The sequence below is a fragment of the Euleptes europaea genome, chromosome 14 (genome assembly GCF_029931775.1).
Source record: "Euleptes europaea isolate rEulEur1 chromosome 14, rEulEur1.hap1, whole genome shotgun sequence".
In the NCBI taxonomy this organism is placed as follows: Eukaryota; Metazoa; Chordata; class Lepidosauria; order Squamata; family Sphaerodactylidae; genus Euleptes; species Euleptes europaea.
In genome coordinates, this window is record NC_079325.1 from 37,422,743 (window position 1) to 37,444,885 (window position 22,143).

General features: G+C 46.2%; 2 protein-coding genes across 2 annotated transcripts; one reads left to right on the forward strand and one right to left on the reverse strand.

Moving 5' to 3' along the window:
- Positions 1-932: 932 nt before the first annotated feature.
- On the reverse strand, positions 933-10,671 carry PAXX (PAXX non-homologous end joining factor). The gene is made up of 7 exons (XM_056860922.1): positions 10,583-10,671; positions 7,979-8,039; positions 6,670-6,725; positions 5,267-5,457; positions 3,588-3,671; positions 2,150-2,249; positions 933-1,006 (listed from the first exon to the last, which is right to left on the reverse strand). Exons 1-7 carry the CDS (start codon positions 10,669-10,671, stop codon positions 967-969), a joined length of 621 nt encoding a protein of 206 aa, XP_056716900.1. The 3' UTR covers positions 933-966.
- Positions 10,672-12,275: 1,604 nt separating this feature from the next.
- TMEM141 (transmembrane protein 141) lies at positions 12,276-19,654 on the forward strand. Its single transcript, XM_056860872.1, has 5 exons — positions 12,276-12,330; positions 17,025-17,091; positions 17,777-17,857; positions 18,346-18,453; positions 19,514-19,654. Exons 1-5 carry the CDS (start codon positions 12,277-12,279, stop codon positions 19,591-19,593), a joined length of 390 nt encoding a protein of 129 aa, XP_056716850.1. The 5' UTR covers position 12,276; the 3' UTR covers positions 19,594-19,654.
- Positions 19,655-22,143: the final 2,489 nt, after the last annotated feature.

A 22,143-nucleotide genomic window follows, 5' to 3' on the forward strand; every position in this document is an offset into this window, starting at 1 on the left:
AATAAAGATGGATCAAGGAGGCAGTTTGACCTTGCCAGGTAGGAAAATGGATAACTAGTCTGTTAGGTCTCTCAGCTGCATCTTTTTTTTTTTTTTTTTTTTAAGAACAACCCTCATGTTGGGAGCTGAAGAGAGGGGAACAACCGGTGAGCAGGCACCCAGAAGCCCTGCCAAGAATGCAAGCAACTGATGAAACAGTGGGGTGGGATGCTTTATTCAAGTAACTTGCAGGATGCTTTATTCAAGTAACTTACAGGCGTACTTCATTTTAAAAAGGCTGCTGAAGGACACATTAAAAAACGAATTCATCTGAGAGGCTCCTCCCCAGAGCCAGCTGCAGCTTTTTTTTGCAAGCCATTCAGCACAGGAGAAGGGTCCTCTTCCCCATGGTCCTTCCCACTGTGCCTATGCTAAAGTAATGTTCTTGCACTCCTTTCAGTCCCCATTGCTGCCAGTAGCTCTACCAAAAGCAAGCAAGGAGCCCTGCAATGCTGCACATCCCCCTGGGCCTGCGAGGAGGGGTGCTTGCCGGAAGCAGTAGAGTGAGAGGCTCTTGGGCTTTGCTTCTCCAGGCGTCTTCCGGGCACTTCGCCCACTGGGAAATCAACTCCATGTCCCTGGGCAGTGGTGGGGACCTCCGTTGAGTTGTCGGTGTCGGAAAGTACCAATCCACGCTGACCCTGCTAGCTGCCTCATCTGAGAATGGTGTCTTTGACTTGCATTCATTTCACAGTCTTCTCTCTGGCGGGCGGGAAGTTAACCTTACTTTGTTCTCTTCTCCCTCCAAATCCACTGGCAGGGTGGTGTTAAAGAGAGACTTGCTGCTGTTTTGGGCAGAAGGTGGGCTGGAGGCTGAGCAATTCATCGGGTTTGAAATGATCAATGGCATGCATGTACTTTAAAATATCTTGTTAAAATGCCTGTGAAAGGGCCTTGCGCGTTTGCCTTGGCTGATGCAGGGCACACTCAGACCTCTTCAAAATCTACCCCGGTAGGCATCTTTTTACTAGGAAAAAGGAGGGGGGAAAGACAGCATTCACAGAGTGTACATTTCAATAATTTCCCATACATTACTGTAACCTCAAAATATTTATATTTGCTTTTCTATTCCGTTATCTACAAAACTGCTTACATCAAAATAAAGATGAAACCATATGAAAATAACAAATAGCTGTAAAGCACAAAGAGTTAAAAGGAAAAAAAACAGGCCTACTCGCTCTCAATCTGCTGCTCTGAAAGTTGTACTGCAGGGGTGTCAAACATAAGGCCTGAGGGCCGGATGCGGCCCCTTGAGAGCTCTTATCCAGCCCCAAAGCCAGCTATCTGGGCTGGTGAGGCATGGCCCGGCCCAACTGAGTGACATTTATGTCATATCCAGCCCTCGTAACAATTGAGTTTGACACACCTGCTCTACGGAAAGCTTGGGCTGGGAGAGGGGTCCACATTGAATAATATACAAATAAAAGGTGTTGAATGTGCCATCAAAACAGATGGCTGAGGGAACTGTACAGATCTCCCAAGGGAGAGAGAACAGGATCAGAGGAGCATGCCTATTATATTAGGTGCTTTGGAACACAGGCAGGATGGTGCTGCTGCAGTCGTCTTGTTTGGGGGCTTCCTAAAGGCACCTGGTTGGCCACTGTGTGAACAGACTGCTGGACTTGATGGACCCTGGTCTGATCCAGCAGGGCCTTTCGTATGTTCTTAGAGCACCACTATCTGGGCACCATGATTAAAAGCCCTCCAGCTACCAAATGACAAACGGGGGCAAAAGAGGTGCATGAAAGTTACTGCTGCACGCTAAGCCCACGTGTTCATTCAACTATTCACTATATTCAGTTGTTTTCTACGTATCCAAAAATTCACCCAAATATGCAGAAACCCCCTACCTTCCTTAACTAGGTGCGTGTGTGTTTTGGTAGGAACTGAACCATTAAGTTTAGCAGTGGAGAGAATGGTGACAACAGAATGCAATGAAGAGAGATTAATACCAAAAGTTGGGTTGAGGAAGAATGGACTGCTATCATATATCTTCATTCATGGCTTGAACTCTTTGTCTCATCAACTACAAAGTCCAGGCTGGGAGTGTTGGTCAACTGGCAGTGTGGCCGAAGTGAGGTGAGTTATGAGGGAGGTGGTCTGGAATTACCTTTTGAATCCAGGATTAATGAGGGACTCTCCAGGCCTCCTCTTTTTATTTGCCATCTGCCTTGCGCCAGCTCCACCCCAGCCTTTGGAGGGACTCGGTTCTGCTTGCAGGAAAAAACACACAAAGGGGTTGAAGCTGTTGCTACAGCTCGGTTTCATTTGTCCATTGGGCTAGGTAGGCAGGAAGTATGTTGATGGTGGAGCAGGGAGGAGGAGTCCTTGGGGACAAGAATCTTGCAGTGGTTCTCAAAGTGGTGGGACTAGTGATGTCACTGAAAAAGCCAAGGGGAAGCGAATGGTTGTTGTGGTGGGAAGTGCCGTCAAGTTCCAGCTGACATATGGCGACCCTGTAGGGTTTTCAAGGCAAGAGACATTTGGAAGTAGTTTTGCCATTGCCAGCCTCTGTGTGGGCTGATAAAGTTCTGAGAGAACTGTGACTGGCCCAAGGTCACCCAGCAGGAGTGGAGAATCAAGCCCGGTTCTCCATTCTTAACCACTACACCACACTGGCTCTTGAACAGTTGCTAGGCAACCCAGAAAGGCTAGATGTTCTTTGCAAGGATCTTGGGGGTAACTCAAGTGAGCCAAGTCCTCCCAGTGGGACACCATGATGACTGTTTGCAATCAGCATTGTGAATAAGGAACTGTAGTGCACATATAGCGGCCCAGTGCAAGAAAGGCCTCCTTGTTCTCTTTGATATTGGGGGAAGCTCTGGAGTGCCTCCGAGCATCACAGGCATCATGTGGAAATGAAACCACTGGAGCAGGCCAAGTGATCCAGAAGATAGCCAGAGCTGCTCTCTGTGTCACCCCCCAATTTTCACGACCAGACTTTTCTAGAGGTGTTGGAGAAGACGGTCCTTTTCCTTCTGCAGCTTGGAAGAGGATTGCCCTTCTCACCCCCACCTATCCAGCATCCTCAAGACATAACTAATGTGTGCTCCCCAAAGGTATGGAATTGACCCCCTGTTACTAGCTTTGTACACTGGGAGCTTCCATTTTAAAGAGGAGAGATAAAGATGGAGTTTTCTACACCGCTGATGTAGAGCTTATAGTTTCAAAGGCAGGCTTGTGCTTAACATTGGATAAAATCTATGAAGCCAGATGGGATATCCAATTGCACGATGTGGTGGACAGACCTTCAGTGCTCAGAATGGTGCCTTGTGCTTCCCTTTATCAAGCTCAAACAAAAAATTATGTTAAGGCACATTCTGTTGTTACAATAGAATGTGACTTTTCTTGACTGGGAACATGAGTATTTTGGATGGGTGGGGCTTGAAGCAATACATGACCTTGTTCTCGCTTGCAAGCCAGTGCGGCCTCAGAAAGAAGATAGTTATCAAAACAGGAAGGATTGAAAATTCATACTGGTGCAAAAGAGAGATGCTGCCTGCACTGACCAACAAAATATGCTGCCTTGGCTGTGTGCCATCTCTTACCTGGAGCAAAGAGAGACTGGCTTTTCAGTGTGTTCTTCTCAGGGCTACCAAGGGGCAAAGGACCAGCACCAGCAAGGGCATACTCTGCAAGGAAGAGTTGGTTTTTATATGCAACTTTCTCTACCACTTAAGGAAGAATCAAACCGGCTTACGTTCACCTTCCCCTCCCCACAACAGACACCCTGTGAGATAGGTGGGGCTGAGAGAACTCCAAGAGCTGTGACTTGCCCAAGGCCACCCAGCTGACTTCATGTGTAGAAGGGGGGAAACAAATCCAGTTCACCAGATTAGAGTCCGCTGCTCATGTGGGGGAGTGAGGAATCAAACCTGGTTCTCCAGGTCAGTCCACCGCTCCAAACCACTGCTCTTAACCACTACACCACGCTGGCAAACATGCAAAACAATTTGTTTTCAACAACTTGCAGCTGCTTTCAATCTGCACTCCAGAACTGTGATCTTAGAAGTCAGTAGAAGAGGGGAAAACTGAGAATGGAAGTCTATCCCTACCTATAAAACAATTTTTCCCTTGGTAAACAGGTCTAGAATTTAAAAAAACACACCCACACAGAGGCTTTCCCCCCTTCCTAGCTTTTTAAAAAAAGTCAATTTCAAACTGATAAGGGACCAGTGTAGCAACACCATAGGGAAAGTGGCAACCTGCCTGGTATATCTCCGGGTACCTTCAGAAATTACTGATAACAGGATTTGAAGTAGCTGCTTACCCATGGTGAATAGGGAATAGTCTCCAACTGATGGGATAGAGAAGTTAAGCAACACACCTATCCCACATGCAGTGGAAGACAGTGAAGTATAAACATTCATAGCTGTATGTGGGGATTTTTGAAGCCAAATTATTAATTGGCGGCTGGGCACACCCTCGCCATTTTAATATTGGTTCCACAGAACCCTGATTCTTGCCATATTGAAATATTGGTTATAATAAACTCTAGGTCTCTGGAAAGCTCCCGGCCAAAGTCCACTTTCAATACTGGTCACGTAGTATGACCGCCTCACCTCAGTGTAACAACCTTAAAGGGATTAGCTTCGGGTAATCCACTCATTCTATGTAACAGACAGCCAGTGTTTGCTTAAGGAATGCTGTCCTCAGAAAGGAATGTTTCATTGTCTTCTCTATGCCTTGATCTTATTAATCATTAATCGCGGTATGCCTTGTTTTAGTTCCATCGTGTGATCATTGACTGACCTTTGCTATCCATTGTATTATTGCTTAATAAACTCAGAGATCACTGGGGCAATTCAGATTGATCTCTGGAACTCAAGACACTATCTGTGTTTTTCCCTCAAAGCACCGTGCGTGCTTTCCCCAAGGCACTTTTGGGGTGCCTTCCCTTCAGCTGTACATTCTTTTAGCTACAAAATGACATACTCCTGTGGGCAGGCATGCCCCTAAACATTTTTGTGGACTTAGCAATTTGTGGTGATCTATTTGTAGGGTTTCAGACGGGTGGGAGGAAATGTATATTGTTAACCAGTCTTATATTGGTTTGATTCTTTATATTTCTATCATACTAAATTTAGGAAACCACCAGCCTGTTGCACACTGGATTCTAAAATTCCATGAGGAATAGCAAAAGGAGAAGTTGGAATGGATTCAAAGCTGGAATTAGTTGAGATTCTACCTTCCCCAGCCCACCCAGCAAGTATGTATAAAACAGAACCTTTGAGATGTTTTTCCAGCTTCTGCACCCGTTCCACCAAGTCAAAAACCAGATCCTGGGCTAGTTTCCTCGCTTCAGAGAGGGGCACTTTGAACAAGTCAAAGGTCAAAGTTTCTCTGCTGTCTTGGAACCGCAAGATGGCCTTGCTGTCATGTATGGTCAGCGCAGGAGTCTGATACTCAAAGGCTTCTCTGTGGACAAAAGAGGAGTGAAACAACAAATTGTGGAGCTGAACTGACACTGGTGCAAATGTAGCTTATCAGCATAACTATGACTCAACGCATTACATCTATTGATTTACTTACTTCAGTTATAGTCTGCCCTTCTCAGAGAGACTCAAGCAGGATTACAAAATTTTAAAAACAATTAATGCAGTAAAACCAATACATACAAACAAACAATGCAAAAGAAACTGGGTTACAACATTAGAAATCACAAAATTAGGATAGGTAGAAAAATTAGGTAGAATCAACCAGAATTTTTAGTTGATTAATTGTTAAAGGCCACTTCTGATCACTGGGGACGGCAACTGAGGCCAATTAAAGTTTATTTTGAGGCTTTTTTGGTTCTAATCTGTGCATTTAGATAGCGTTTGCCATTTTTAATATTTTTCCCTAACAACAAGGAGCTTTACGGTGCAATCTAAGCAGAGTTACTGTGTTCAAAGTCTACGGAAGTCCTGGGACTTAGAAGAGTGTAATTCTGACTAGGATTGCACTGTTGGTATATTAAATTGCATATCATCTCACACTTCCTTCAGTCTCTCAAAATACTAAGCTTTGGGTAATATATATATAAAATTCCTTACATGTAACCCATGAATTGGTTAAAAAGCAGAAGATTACAGAATCAGTATTCCCAAGATCTCACACTTCACACTGCATCACAATGTGTGACTCACATCTTTCTTTCCCACCTGAAAACAGGGTGGAGCTGCTAATTGGATTTCAACCAGGGAATCATGTCCCGAACGCATGCGCCAAATTTCATTCCATTGAAAGGGGGACATAGCATTGTAAAAACAGATAATGGTGAACAGGAGAATAAAATCGACATTCTCATTATATGGGACCAAGTACTTTCAAATAAGTGCGTGTGTAAAGTGCGATCAAGTCGCAGCTGACTTATGGTGACCCCTTTTTGGGGTTTTCACAGCAAGAGACTTACATAGGTGGCTTGCCAGTGCCTTCCTCTGCACAGCAACCCTGGTATTCCTTGGTGGTCTCCCATCCAAATACTAACCAGGGCTGACCCTGCTTAGCTTCTGAGAGCTGATGAGATCAGGCTAGCCTGGGCCATCCAGGTTAGGGCCCTTCAAATGAGTAGACAGGTTTAATTTTAACCCACCTTCAGCTTCCGAAATGAGGAAAGAACCTAAGTCCTGATTGTTGCGGGACACCCACCTGAGTTTAGCAATGCTGTCATCAATAGAAATTTTCTGCCCATCCTGAGATACCACCTGGTAGGGGACAAAAGCAACAACTGCTGAGAGCTAGAAACGAAAGGACACCCGGCCTGCCTAGCCAGCCAGAAAGGCAAGCAAGGCTGCCATGTGTAGTGGGAATCCCCCTCCCCTTGAGGCTCACCCTGTTTCTTTTTGCCACCAGGCCAAAACATTTCTGTTCACCCAGCCTTTTAATTAAGGATTTGATTTTCTTAACACAGTGAGAGCCAGCATGGTGTAGTGGTTAAGAGCAGTGGTTTGGAGCGGTGGACTCTAATCTGGAGAACTGGATTTGATTCCCCACTCCGCCGTATGAGCAGCGGAGGCTAATCTGGTGAACTGGGTTGGTTTCCCCACTCCTCCACATGAAGCCAGCTGGGTGATCTTGGGCTAGTTGCAGCTCTCTTAGACCTCTCCCAGCCCTACCTACCTCACAGGGTGTCTGTTGAGGGGAGGGGAAAGTGATGGTAAGCCGGTTTGAGTCTCCCTTAAGTGGTAGAGAAAGTCGGCACATAAAAACCAACTCTTCTTAATACTATTTTAGCCTTGAAACTGTTGTTTTAAGAAGTTTGTGGTCTGTTTTTATGATCTAAATTTTTATGCTGGGCTGTGGGTTTTTTTACATGCTGGATTTCAATTAATATCTTTTAATGTTTTGTTTTATTTTTATTTTGTAAGCTACCCAGGAGCGACAGCAAAGAAATTTTCTAAATAAATAAACAAACACCATGATCAGAAACTACAACTAAGTATATATTTCCATAATTTGTGGACCTGCCCACATATTCCATGGGGGGGGGGGCAGGATACAATCCTTCCCCTCGTCCATGTGCAGGGACTGAACTTTTATTCAGACATGAAACGTGCTAGCACTGTGTACTGATTATGGTTTTAAAATATTAGGCAGCTTTATGGAGGACGTGCTATGTGGTGACTAAAGTGAGCCTTTACATCCAGAGGCAGTAAGTGGTTGGAGGAAGAAGAGGACACAAAGGGCCTTGGCCTCTATGCCCTGCTGTTGACCATTGTGTGAAACAGGATGCTGGACTTGACGGACCACTGTTCTTACGCATCTAATTTCATTCCTACGTCTCCACGTTCAAGGGAGAAAATGTAGCATGTTTTGGCAAACCAGCACAGTGTGCCAAGGGGAAGGTTAAACTAGAGGCCTCCCATTGCTAGGCGAAGCATTCCACCCCCAGAGGGGTCTGTAGCAGAGAGACTGGTTTTGAGAGCGCTGCCTCAGGCACCCGAGTCTGGAAGCTTACCTGTCTGTCCAGCTTGTCCAAAGCACCATCGCAGCTCCAGAACTCGCAAGCATTTGTGACACTGTGAAACGAGAAGACCACAGGTTATCAGGTTCTTATGCCTCCACCAATGACACCTGTGCCAGAAAAGGTCACAACAATCTCAGATTCTGTGGGTTCCTCTGCATTTTCCACACTTTCCTTGCCACTGGAAGGAGAGCCAGTGTGGTGTAGTGGTTAAGAGTGTTGGTTTGGAGTGGTGGACTCTAATCTGGAGACCCGGGTTTGATTGCCCACTCCTCCACATGAGTGGCGGACGCTAATCTGGAGAACCGGGTTGCTTTCCCCATTTCTACACATGAAGCCAGCTGGGTGACCTTGGGCTAGTCACAGTTCTCTCTGAACTCTCTCAACCTCACCTAATTCACAGGGTGTCTGTTGTGGGGAGTGGGAGGGAAGGTGATTGTAAGCCAGTTTGTTTCTTCCTTAAGTGGTAGAGAAAGTTGGTATGTAAAAACCAACTTTTCTTCTTCACTCAAATTCATGCTTCCAAACCCTTCGCAGCCTGTCTCTGACAATGACTGTTCAACGAGAGAGGGTAAGGTGCAACCATGTTGAAGTATAGCTGCCATTTTTCAAATCTATTGCTGATAGATGCCTGCCTGTTGGTTAATATCTTCCAGAGAGGCCTTTTCCCCCTGTGCATCTCCACCTTCTGAAGCAGGGTGGTTGCCCCATCTCTGGAATTTCTTCCCAGATTGATGTGAATGGAACCTATCCTGTATAGCTTTAGATGATGAGTAAACCAATGTCTTCTTTCCCCTCTTGGCCTTTTAGTTGAATTTCTCTCTCCCCAGTTTCTGTATACAGGCCTCCCTGCATTCAACAGTCTGTTCTGGTTTGTTTAGCTTTGAGTTTTACATAACTAGAGGAGAATGGTACTAGTGACTGCACATATGAGAATTCAACACAAGGCAAAATTGCCCAGTTTGGCGTTGAGTGACTCTACGCAGCACTCAATTTTATTTCCAGAGTTAACACAATGACTACTGTGCTCTCTGACTATAAGGATTTTATAGTCTCTCCTGGTGCTAGAGGTAATAGGGACAGTTGCTGGACTTTGTTGAGGGAGGAAAAACCATCAATAGCCTCTCTTGCTAAGAGTGCTGGGATACAACCTTACATTAGCATCGTTTTCAAACTATACATCTGCTCAGCCTGTAACACACAATGTTCACACATGGGACTCAAGATCATGGCCTGAGGCCTCTCCCCCACATTAATTAATTACATTTATACCCCACCTTTCTCCCCAGTGGGGTTCCAAAGCGGCTTATATCATTCTTTCCCCCTCCATGTTATCCTCACAACAACCCTGTGAGAGAGTGTGACTGGCCCAAGGTCACCCAGTGAGCTTCCATGGCACGAATGGGGATTCAAACCTGGGTCTTCCAGATACTAGTCTGACACTCTTAACCGCCACACCACCACACTGACTCTCCCATCCAGCCTGTTGAAGAGTTCTGGGGAAGTCAAAAGCTTACACACAGTTTTGTGTAATTTCATTAGAAAACTTAGCAACTACATGTGTACATGGGCTGACAGTGGAGTCTTAGATATGCTTCCTCAGAAGTATACCCTATATTATTTTCTTCCTTCTCCTGCCTAATTCAGGATTGCTAATTTCCCCGTGGCGCAGAGTGTTAAACTGCAGTACTGAAGTCAAAAGCTCTGCTCACGACCTGAGTTCGATCCCAACAGAAGTCGGTTTCAGGCAGCCGGCTCAAGGTTGACTCAGCCTTCCATCCTTCGGAGGTCGGTCAAATGAGTACCCAGCTTGCTGGGGGTAAAGGGAAACTGACTGGGGAAGGCCCTGGCAAACCACCCCGCAAACAAAGTCTGCCTTGGAAATGTCGGGATGTGACGTCACCCCATGGGTCAGGAATGACCCGGTGCTTGCACAGGGGACCTTTACCTTTTCAATTTCCATTTAGTTCAGTTGCTAAAGCCCACTGAACTTATTTAAGTAAGGAAAATATTATATTTATAAAAAAATAATAAAAATTTATATATATAGATAGATAGATAGATAGATATAGATATCTCTATATCTCTATATCTATATCTCTATATATCTACATATATAGATATCTCTATATCTCTATATCTATATCTATATCTATATATATATATAGTAAGGAAAATAGGTCTGTTCTTCTATTCAAAGGTTGTGCGTCTTACTTTTGTTTAGGAGTCCAATCCCGTGCAGAAGCAGCCCTGCACCCTGATCCTAGAGGGGAGGGAACCTGGCGAGCAGGTAAGGTTCTCCGCCCGTGCTTATTGCTTCCCGGCAGCCAGGGCTGGATGCTGACCACGAAAGGAAGGGCCAGGACTCCCCTGGATCTCCGTGGTCCAGCATCCTATTTCCCAACGTGGGCCAGCCGAGTGCCGCAGGGAAGCCCACAGGGAGCGATGGCCACCACGGCTGTTGCTCCCTTGCAACGGGTCCTCGGGGATAGACTGCCTCTGAACAGTGAGGATCTGTTGAGCTGCAATGGCTCACGCCCGGTTTTGCAGCTGTGCCTTGTAAATTACCTCCCTCCCTCCCTCCCGTTTTGCCCTTACTGGAGCCTGGGGACGGCGTCTTCGCTGCAAAAGCAGAGGAACCGCTGTCCATCGTGCTGCACGATCCGGACGTTCCCGGGCAGAGCCATCCGTCGCGTCCCGGGTGGGGACTCGAACGGGCGTTTTGCTGTCTTCGGGGACGGAGGGTTCGCAGAGCCAGCCCTTAAAAGGGACGCGGCGTCGGCGGAAGCGGGTTTTTCTCCTCTGCTCTTTCCTTCCTGGCCCCGTTTTTACGAAGCAGCTGCTGCATTGCAATAAATCCTGCCTCTTAGCTAAAGTTCCTTTGGAGGGGAGGAAGTGAGATTAAAGGCTGCGATGCTCTGCACGCTTTCCGGGAAGCAAGCCCCGCTTAACGTAGCGGGACTTACTCCCGGGTAGACAAGCAAAAGAGCATAGAATTGGAAGGGACCACCAGGGTCATCTAGTCCAACCCCATGCACAACGCAGGGAATTCACAACGCCCCCCCCCCACACACACACCCAGTGACCCCTACTCCTGTTGACATTTAAGACTGCACATAGCAAGCAGATTGCAATGATCTGAGTGACAGCCAGGTGGTGTCACATGATCGCTCAATGACTGAGCAGAAAATCTGGCTGAAACTGGACTGGGCTAGATAGTTCTGGCAACCAGGCAGCCAACAGTTCATTGGCTGGGACGCTGTGCCAGATATGTATATATATGTACTATATGTTAATAGTTGTTGTGGGGTTGTGAGAAGGACGTGCTGGCGAAGCACTTTATCACTGTGAATAAAAGAGCACTTTTGTATACGCGCTGTTTCTGCTGTGTTCACTCGCTACCGGGGCGACTAACACTTCTCACAAAACACCACCAACTCCATGGCCAGAAGATGGCCAAGATGCCCTCCCTCTCATGAACTGCCTACGTTCATAGACTCAGGATTGCTGACAGATGGCCATCTAGCCTCTTCTTAAAAACCTCCAGCGGAGGAGAGCTTACCACCTCCCGAGGAAGCCTGTTCCACCGAGGAACTGCTATGTCAGGCCATTGATGCACGGGAGGTTTTGCCTTGGATTTGCCGCTTTCTAGATGCACGCTTTCCCCTATCCAAATTCTCAAAACTCAAAAATAATACAAAAGGGCAAGAGTCCAGTAGCACCTTAAAGACTAACAAAAATATTTTCCGGTAGTGTATGAGCTTTCGTGAGCCACAGAAGTGAGCTGTGGCTCACGAAAGCTCATACCCTGCCAGAAAATATTTTTGTTAGTCTTTAAGGTGCTACTGGCTCTTGCTCTTTTCTACTACTGCAGACAGACTAACACGGCTACCCACTGTGAATTATCAAAAATAATAAGCCCCCGTGGAGAGTTTTGAAAAATTCAAATGGGGAAAATGTGCATCTAAGGAGCGGCAAATCCAGGGCAAAACCTATGCATGAACGGCCTTAGAAAATTGCCTTGCATAGGTTGCAGCTTTTAAAAAGAAGTCCCCCCCCCCCATTAGAAAGGTTTGACCGCCTGTAAATAACCACACGTTGGACAGCCCTTCTTAAAAGGAGGGCTTTCCTTTCCCTTTAACGGCGTCTTCCTCACCGCCAGCCCTCTAGGTGGCGCTGCCGCCCGCGCGGCAAAGAGAGGGAAGACTCGCTGGCCCGCTCCCCAGAGGTGGCGGCTGCGGAGCCGCCTTGCTGCGGCCGCGCGGGTTGGTTGGGCGGCGTCCGATGCGCCAATGGTGAACGTGGGGCTGTCGCGCGTGGACGATGACGTGGCGGCCAAGCACCCGGTGGGTTCCTCGCGGGGGTCCCCGGGGAATACCAAGGACAGACCTGCCGGCCACGTGCTCGGCCGACGGGCTGCCAAGTGCCGGGGGCAGCGCGCCGCTTGCCAAGGGGGCGCCAGGGAGACTGTGGTTGGAGATAATTCCCAGTGGGTCGCCGTGTTAGTCTGGCTGCAGTGGGAGAAAAGGGCCAGAGTCCAGCAGCACCTTCAAGACTAACAAGAATATTTTCTGGCAGGGGATGAGCTTTCGTGAGCCACAGCTCACTTCTTCAGATACTTCAGAAAAAAATGCAACTGGCAATTATACTTTTTTATTTTAAGATAAGTACCACAACAGTGTGCCCTAGTAGAAAAGAGCAAGAGTCCAGTAGCACCTTAAAGACTAACAATATTTTCTGGCCGGGGATGAGCTTTCGTGAGCCACAGCTCGCTTCTTCAGATACAGCTAGAATGTGAATCCATCTGTCTTTAAGTAGAGGAGAGTGAATTCAGACTAGCCTTAGTATGTAAATGTTAACAGTATGTACATGTGAATAGCAGGCGTGATGGGATTAGGTGTGGTATGCAGAAGAATCTGTGATGTCCAGGGGAGAGATGGGTGTGGAGAAATTCCCTACCAGAAAATATTTTTGTTAGTCTTTAAGGTGCTACTGGACTCTTGCCCTTTTCTGCTGCTGTGGTTGGAGAGCTCGCAAAGACCCGTCGTTTTGCTTGGCAGCATTCCTGTGCTTTTGGATGGTGATCGCCGAGGATGGGGGCCATTTAGGCAGGGGAGATTTTGCCTTGGATTTGCCACTCTTTAAATGTACATTAGGAGCCCCGTGTACTGCAGTCAAAAGCTCTGCTCATGACGGAAGTCTGTTTCAGGTAGCCGGCTCAAGGTTGACTCAGCCTTCCATCCTTCCTAGGTCAGTAAAATGAGTACCCAGCTTGCTGGGGGTAAAGGGAAGATGACTGGGGAAGGCACTGACAACCACCCTGTAAACAAAGTCTGCCTAGTAAACGTTGGGATGTGACATCACCCCATGGGTCAGTAATGACCTGGCGCTTGCACAGGGGACTACCTTTACCTTTTAAAAAGGGCGCATTTCCACAGACAGGATCAATAGCATGGGAGGGAGGGAGGCAAAAGGAGTGTTCTCTGCTGGAGAGATGCTACTGGAGGATCATCTTTAGGAGTCTTGGGACACTTTAAAGATTTAACAGATTGGTTGCAGGTGAGAGCCCTCTCTCTATGGTGAATAAAAAGGAGAAAGAAGATAACTGTTGGAGCCAAAGGGACATGAAATGTCCAAGGCCCATGTAAAGCTCCATTGTGTACAAGATGAGCATTGTGTACAAGATGTTGACTCAGTCTTCCATCCTTCCGAGGTCGGTAAAATGAGTACGCAGCTTGCTAGGGGAAAAGAGAAGATGACTGGGCAAGGCAATGGCAAACCACCTCGCAAACAAAGTCTGCTTGGAAACGTTGGGATGTGACGTCGCCCCATGGGTCAGGAATGACCCTGTGCTTGCACAGGGGACCTTTACCGTTAGATGTACATTCCCCCAATCCAAATTATCAAAACTCAACAATAAGCCCCCATGCAGAGTTTTGAGAATTTGGATGGGGAAAATGTGCATCTAGAAAGCGGCAAATCCAAGGCAAAACCTTCCATGCATAAATGGCCATTATATCCTCAGATATACCAAGGATATGTGTATCTGGCTGTTAGCCAGGGAACCTCCTCTGCTCAGAAGAAAGAAGGAGAAGAAGAAAGAAGGAGAAGAAGAGTTGGTTTTCATAGACTGACTTTCTCTACCACTTAAGGGAGAATCAAACCAGTTTACAATCTCCTTCCCCTCCCCACAACAGACACCCTGTGAGGTAGGTGGGGCTGCATGTATATGAGTGGGTTCATCAGATGAGGTAGGTAGGGCTGCATGTATAGGAGTGGGTTCATCAGATTAGCACCCGCCACTCATGTGAAGGAGTGGGGAATCAAATCCAGTTCTCCCAATTAACATCCTCCGCTCCTGTGGAGGAGTGGGGAAACCAACTCAGGGCACTTTCACACATGCCGAATAATGCACTTTCAATCCACTTTAATGATTGTTTGCAAGTGGCTTTTGCCATTTCACACAGTAAAATCCAGCCTCAAAGTGCATTGAGAGTGGATTGTAAGTGCATTATTCAGTATGTGTGAAAGTGCCCCCAGTTCTCCAAATTAGCGTCTGCTGCTCATGTGGAGGAGTGGGGAATCCAACCTGGTTCTCCAGATTAGAGTCCACCACTCCAAACTACCGCTCTTAACCACCACACCACACTGCTTCTGAAAAAAGAAAGCATGAATTCAGTAGCAGTTTCAAGACTTAACAACATTTATTCGACAGAAACTTTCATGAGGCAGAGCTCACTTCCTCAGGGGCATTGAAGTGTGGTTCTCCATTGATGTACACTGTTCAAAGTCTGTGCAGCTTTGCCGGTTGGGGGCAGCAAAAGATTAGTTATTTATCTGGAGCATTGTCTACTTTGAGCTTTCCATCCGGATAGAAAAGTGAAATATAAATATTAGAGAACGAAAAAAAAATTATTAGGCATCTCCCCACAGTTGCTTTCCTAGAGAAAAGCTGCCTCTGTTGAATTCTGCTTACTCCAGAATCCCTGTGTGATCCCCTCCCCCCATGCTCCACCTAAACGCTTTGCCTGTTTCTTTCCACCTTACTCCCTTCCCTCTTATGGCCTCCCTGGCCATGTTTTTGATACTGCAAGCTCCCCAGGGTTGGGATCTGTCGTTCTGTACTCTGCAAAGTGCAATGCACTGTTGTTGCGACATGAATTATTGTAAAGTAGTTGTTAACGGTATGAGAACCTCACCAGGGAGGAGAAAAATAAACAAGCCAGCCCCGGGAAGATGGGGGGCAGGGGGCGACAGACACACAGCTTGGTTTAACCCTGTGAAGTCCAAGTAGGGGAACAATTTGGAATATGAACCAGCTGCCGTAAGGCGTGGCGTAGTGGCTAAGACCAGTGCTCTTAATCTGGAGAACCAGGGTTGATTCCTCACTCCTCCACATGAGCGGCGGACTCTAATCTGGTGAACTGGGTTGGTTTTCCCACTCCTACACATGAAGCCAGCTGGGTGACCTTGGGCCAGTCACAGTTCTCTTCGAGCTCTCTCAGCCTCACCTACCTCACAAGGTGTCTGTTGTGGGGAGGGGAAGGGAAGAGAAGGAGATTGTAAGCCGGTTTGATTCTCCTTAAAAGGTAGAGAAAGTTGGCATATCAAAACCAACTCTTCTTGTAGCTGAATGTGTGTACCACCTCTTTCTTGAAGGTAATATTTTAAAGACTGAACTGGCTTAGAGGCCTGAATCAATGGGCTTTTGGCTTTAAGGGCCATAGCCTGGAGCTGAGAGGAAGATCTGCCTTTCCCTTGTTTGCTTACATATCATCGGTCACTTGGGTCCTCATTTGCCGGAAAGCAGCATGGGTGTGTAAAGAGCAGTCAAGCTGCAGCCGACTTATGATGACCCCAGCTAGGGGCTTTCAAGGAAAGTGGGAAGCAGAGGTGGTTTGCCATTGCTGTCCTTGGTGGTCTCCCTTCTAAGTACCAACCCTGCTTAGCTTCCAAGAGCTGATAAGATCAGGCTATAACCTGCTGCCTTCCCTCCCCAAAAGCAGCATATTCATACTTAAATAAGTGCAAACATTGTGTGTGGAGTAACTTGTTTACGTGATGTGTGGGTCAAAGATGGGCAAACTCAAGGGTGGACAGTGAATTTGGTCAAGTGCAGCCAGGGCCCATGCATCTCTTCTCTGGGCTTACTACAAACTAGGAACGTGGGTCACTTTCCATTCAATATCCCATGCCATAATGCCATCTCCTGAGTCTTCTGTCTTATTTCTGAAATGACATCACTTGGCCATAGCTCAACAGGTCTGCAGCCTGGCCTGACCTCTAATAAAACAAAGCAATTATCTCCACCCTTCTGCCCGTGCTTGGGCCTGATTGCTGCTTGGTGTGTGGAGATGTTTTTAAAATGGAAGGTGCTGAGGACCTAAGAGCCAGACATGCTTTGGAATGATTTTGACTCCTTGGTGGGTTAATGAAAAGCACTCTGCACAGCCATGTGGCAGCAAAGTCCATTTTAAATCAGCAGTGTATATATGCTTATGTATTTATTGACTTGATTTATACTCTACCTTTCCCCGCTGGAGTCCCGAAGCAGCTTAGCATTGTTCTCTACCATTTCATCCTCATAACAATGAACACACAAAGCTGCCTTATACTGAACCAGACCCTTGGTCCATCAAAATCAGTATTGTCTACTCAGACTGGCTCAGCGGCTCTCCAGGGTCTCAGGCAGAGGTCTTTCACGTCACCTACTTGCCTAGTCCCTTTAACTGGAGATGCTGGGGATTGAGCCTGGGACCATGTGCATGTCAAGCAGATGCTGTGCCACTGAGCCACGGCCCCTCCCCATGAGATAGGTTAGGCTAAAAGTGTGACTGGTCCAGGGTCATCCAGCAAACCTCCATGGCAGAGTGGGGATTAAAACCTGAATCTCCCAGATCCTAGTCTGACACTCCAACCACTACACCATGACTGGTTCTTAAGCAGTGACTTCTTGCATTCTATGTGTTTAAAGTTTGATCAGGGGAAGTCCATGTGAATAGATGCCTTTTTAAAGGAAAGTTGTGTGTTGTCTTTTCAGGGGCTGCAGGAATATGCTGCCTGCCAATCTTTTGCCTTCATGAAGGGCATTGGCACCTTTTTCACAGGTAAGCCCACCCCCAAATTTACCCCATAGGTTCTTGTAGGTTATCCGGGCTGTGTGACCGTGGTCTTGGTATTTTCTTTCCTGACGTTTCGCCAGCAGCTGTGGCAGGCATCTTCAGAGAAGTAACACTGAAGGACAGTGTCTCCATTGACCCCCATAGGGTCAATAGTTAATAAAATTACAGTGTTGCAAATAAATATCCCGGGTTGCAGTTGTATAAATTCTTAAGGCTTAGATCTCATCGAAGAACATAAGAAAGGTCATGCTGGATCAGACCAAGGTCCATCAAGTCCAGCAGTCTGTTCACACAGTGGCCAACCAGGTGCCTCTAGGAAGCCCACAAACAAGACAACTGCAGCAGCAGCATCCTGCCTGTGTTCCACAGCAACTAATATAATAGGCATGATCATCTGATCTTAGAGAGATCTGTGGTGAGCCTTGTATGGCTGAATGTTCCTCCATTCAAAAAATCCTTTCACGTAGATGGCTAGAATATTGGGGAAAAGTTAGGCTAGAACTGAGTGGATGCTATCCACTAGCACATTCTTTCCTTTAACATCCCTCATCAGAATGACACCCTCACTTTGCAGCCAGCAATTTCTGCCTTGTGAGGACCATGTGGGGGTTTGGGTATGGTGCTGGTTATGATGTCAGGGTAACCCAAACCTCTTTGTCTGTCTAAACAGGCGCCGGGGTGGCCTTTGTTTTTCAGAAGTTCAACCAGAAGATGCCCTACTCACTCAAGTGGAACATCCTTATTTCTTTGGGTTGGTATTTAAAGAAACTGAATTGTGAAGATTCCCTCTTTTTCCCCCTGTCTCATCACCAGTGACCTCAAGTTACCTTGGCTAGCCTCTGTTTTACAACAGAATGCTTAGTTCCTAAAGCATCCACTGTACACCTTACACGGATTTTAGGTTGGAGGGAAAAATCAAGAATTCTGTGCATGTGCTGTTGTAATTAAACTTATTTCTGTTTTTGAGTGCAGTGGGCATTATTAATAGCAGTACTGCCGGATTTACAGAACACTTTAAAATATTAAAAATGATTCATGTGTGTTAATCTTTGCAACAGTTCTACAGGGAAGATCATGCTGGAATTCGGCCTAAAACTTCACCTGGGTTAGCGAAGGCTGTGGAAATCTGATGCATGCTTACTTGGGATTGTCTTACTGAATGCAGAACCCTAAGTAAAATCTCTGCAGCTTTCCTTCGAATGCTTTCCAGCTTGTCAACATTCTTCCTGGTGTTTCCAGTTGTAGGTTCAGTCGCCAGCTATGCAGTGACCCGACAGGAAACCAAAAGGTGTTCTAATTTATGGCTCTTCCTGGAGAACAGAGAGCCCTTCCAGAATGTGCCCATAGGTGAGCAGAGTGAGGAAGCTGAAAGGATAGAGCTGAAGAAGAACTAAAATGATGGGAACAAAAAGAGGCTGGAACATTCACGCCAAGTTATTTTGTGTAATTTTAGAGTCGCATACTTTCAGGCCTATGTTTGCAGCACTCAGAGGCATCTTGCTTTTCTGAACTCTGATTTCTGAGATTTGCGAAGGTTGAATTCTGTGGGCTGTAATGAGTAGGAATGGTTTTGGCTTTCTCATCTCTGCTCTTTCAGCATCCCAAACCCCATTTTGATTTCTCCCCATGCAAATAAGACTTTTGGATCTTTCTTTTAGTTCAGCGTTTTGTTCCCTCATCAAAGATTCCTGTAAAATGCATGCAATTTTCAACAATGTTTGTATATCAGTAGGTTTTCATTATATTATGTACATGTAAGTGATGTGCATTATACATATAAATTGAAAACAAACAACTACTATCAGAGAACATGGTAAAAATATAAGTGCCTTGACTCTGGAACCCCTTCCTGCAGCTGTTCATGTGATTGGCTGTTCCTGTTTCTTGTGTTTTTCCTGTTTACCTTTTCATTTGTTCTGATAGACAGAAACCTGTGTTTGCTTTGCTGTTGACTTTATTGCTGGCTTTAGTGTTGTGCTGGTTTTAATAGGGATTTTAAAAGGCTTTGGATGCTGTTTTACTGTTGATTTTTAAATTACTGGTGGGTTATAAAGCTTTTAAAATGAAAATGTGGAGGATCAGACCCCTTTTATTTTAGCTGCCTGCTGATTAGGAATGCTAGTTCAGTAGAACTGCCATGTTCAGTAGCAGTGTATCACCTTGCTACCCTGCTAATGAATGAGCCAGGAGCACATAGCTGGCCGATGTTGGAAAACGGATGCTGGATTTGATGGTCTCAGCCAACTGGTTACTTATGTCTTTCATTTGAACATCTTTGCTTTACAGGTTGCTTTTGGTAACAAAATTGGTTGTGTGTATGATCTCATTTTTAAGTTTCTTTGATTAACTAAAGCATCACATGGGGAGGGGAGTTGAATTCCACTGAATTCTATTTTCATTTCTGCAGAGAAAGTGCCCACTCAGGATCCCAAAGAGAAAACACAGATGGAAGAGAAAAGGAACAAGTACGGAGATGTTGTGGATTAGCCGGAAGGTCCTTGCAGCAGGCCGACAGAGAGGAGAGGTCTCCTGTGCACAGCTGGACTGAACTCCTGGATTGTGGCTGGAACTTTTTCTAGGTTAGGGCCCAGTGAGGGGTTATCTTAAACATGTACCCCATCCAGTTCCCCTTCTCTTACTATAACATTAGTTAGGGAAATATGGGGAGTGTTGACCCTATGTAATTGGTCTTTCCATTCAATCAAAAATGTTACTTTGCATCACGTCTTTCCCTAGCTGTAAAAGTTGGGGAAAGCACAGTGGAAACTAGATGCATAGCTGCCATTTTCCATGGCAGGCCTCCGTTGGATTTTGCACTTGGTTGGACTGTTATGTAGCATGAAATTCAGATCCATCCTGAAGAATCAACCCAGAAATCTTTTTTTTAAATCAGTTTACAATAATGTGCTTGTTTTCTTCAGGGAACCAAAATAAATATGTTCGTGAACTACCCCCTTGTCTTGTACCATATAAAGGACAATTTATTGGTGACTAACTCCTGCTGAAAAGATGGGATTTATTCATGGTGTAAGGTGTTTCGAGATGCTGACAAAAGAAGAAGAGTTGGTTTTTATATGCCAATTTTCTCTACCTTTTAAGGAAAATCAAACTGGTTTACAATCTCCTTCCCTTCCTCTCCCCACAACAGACCCCTTGTAAGGTAGGTGAGGCTGAGAGGGTTCGAAGAGAACTGTGACTAGCCCAAGGTCACCCAGCTGGCTGCATGCGTAGGAGTGGGTTCACCAGATTAGCATCCACCACTCATGTGGAGGAGTGGGTAAACAAACCCGGTTCTCCAGATTAGAGTCCGCTGCTCATGTGGAGGAGTGGGGAATCAAACCCGGTTTTCAATATTAGAGTCCACTGCTCGTAACCACTACACCACGCTTAGCTTGGGGAGAGGGCTGTTTGTGCCAACAATAAGATAAATTTCGTACTGTATGATCTACCTATAACAGGTAGTCTTTAGAAGGGAGGGTTACTCCAGTAAGATGCCAGCAACCCTACTCTTTAACTAGGGTGCCTGGCTCATTTAGTACGCTGGGAGAAATTCAACCCAGTTGGACAATTCTTTTCCCTTAAAAATCTCCCTTACACCATATTTTTAATTCCATGCAAAGCAAAACAATTAGGTGAAAGTGACAATGTCTTTTTTTTTTAACTTGAAAATAGTATATAACACGAAGTCCAGTACAGATCCATTTCTATGTGGGTCCCCCTGCAGAATTCCAAACACCCGCTGACTGCAGCATTTCCTGCCCATTCATAAGACTATTTCGTTTCCAAGGCTCACCAGAAGTATGGATAGGAGAAGGCCTGCATCACCACATCTACCATGTTAATTCTTCCCTGGACTCAGTGGTGCATGATGAAGTTGGCCCCAGCCTATTTAAACTACTCATCAAAGCTGTATGACTCAATTGCAGCTTTTTCACTGGTGTGAATTGCAGGGAAACTATAACCTTGTGTGCCTTTGCTGCATAATCAGTAAAGAGAAGAGACAGGGAACAGACAGATCTATGGGGTAGGAAATGTGATAAAGACAGGGTAACAAAGGTGGGGATTCAGAGATGTGGGTAGATTGAAGAAGAAGAGTTGGTTTTTATACCCCACTTTTCTCTACCTTTAAGGAGTCTCAAAGCAGCTTACAATTGCCTTCCCTTCCCCTCCCCACAACAGACACTTTGTGAGGTAGGTGGGGCTGACAGAGTTCGGAGAGAAATGTGACTAGCCCAAGGTCACCCACCAGGCTTCATGTGGAGGAGTGAGGAAACAAACCTGGTTCTCTAGATTAGAGTCCACCTCTCTTAACCACTAAGCCTTTGATCTTGCAGAATATCTTGAGGTTTTGAATGTCCTTGTCCAGGTATCTGGAGGGCTCTCACCAACTTTGATCCTGGTCCAAATATCCAGCTGTGCCACGGTCTGTCATGAACCACCACCCCCATCTTTGGGAGCATATCTGATCTCAGGTGCCTGCAGATTGGGGCTGCGATGTTCTAAATGTTCAGGAGTTTTCAGGAACTGTGCAGGAGTGAAATAATGACTTCTGAAAATAACCCTCTCCTCTCTCCCTTTCCCTCTCCATTTGGCATAACCTGCTCCTGGAGATTGGATGGATTTGTTTGTATGGAGAAGTGGTAGGTTATAAAGTAAGGCAGCAGCCAAGGTCCCAGATTGCTTTGGCCATTGCAAGACCTCTGCCAGCTGGAATGAGCAAAGGCCTGCTGGGAGAATGAAAGGCCTGCTGCTCAGTGCTGTGCTAGCCATTGCCTATTGGCCGGACATTGGAGCTCGGCTTCCTGTGCAGCCACGTTTTGACCCCAAACAGGTAACAGGCAAAGAATTTTCCAAATAGGGGTTTTAGACGAAATGCGAGTGGACAACACTGACCTGTGTGGATCCCTAAAGGTAAAGGTACCCTGTGCAAGCACCGGGTCATTCCTGACCCATGGGGTGACGTCACATCCCGACATTTCCTAGGCAGACTTTGTTTTTATGGGGTGGTTTGCCAGTGCCTTCTTCAGTCATCTTCCC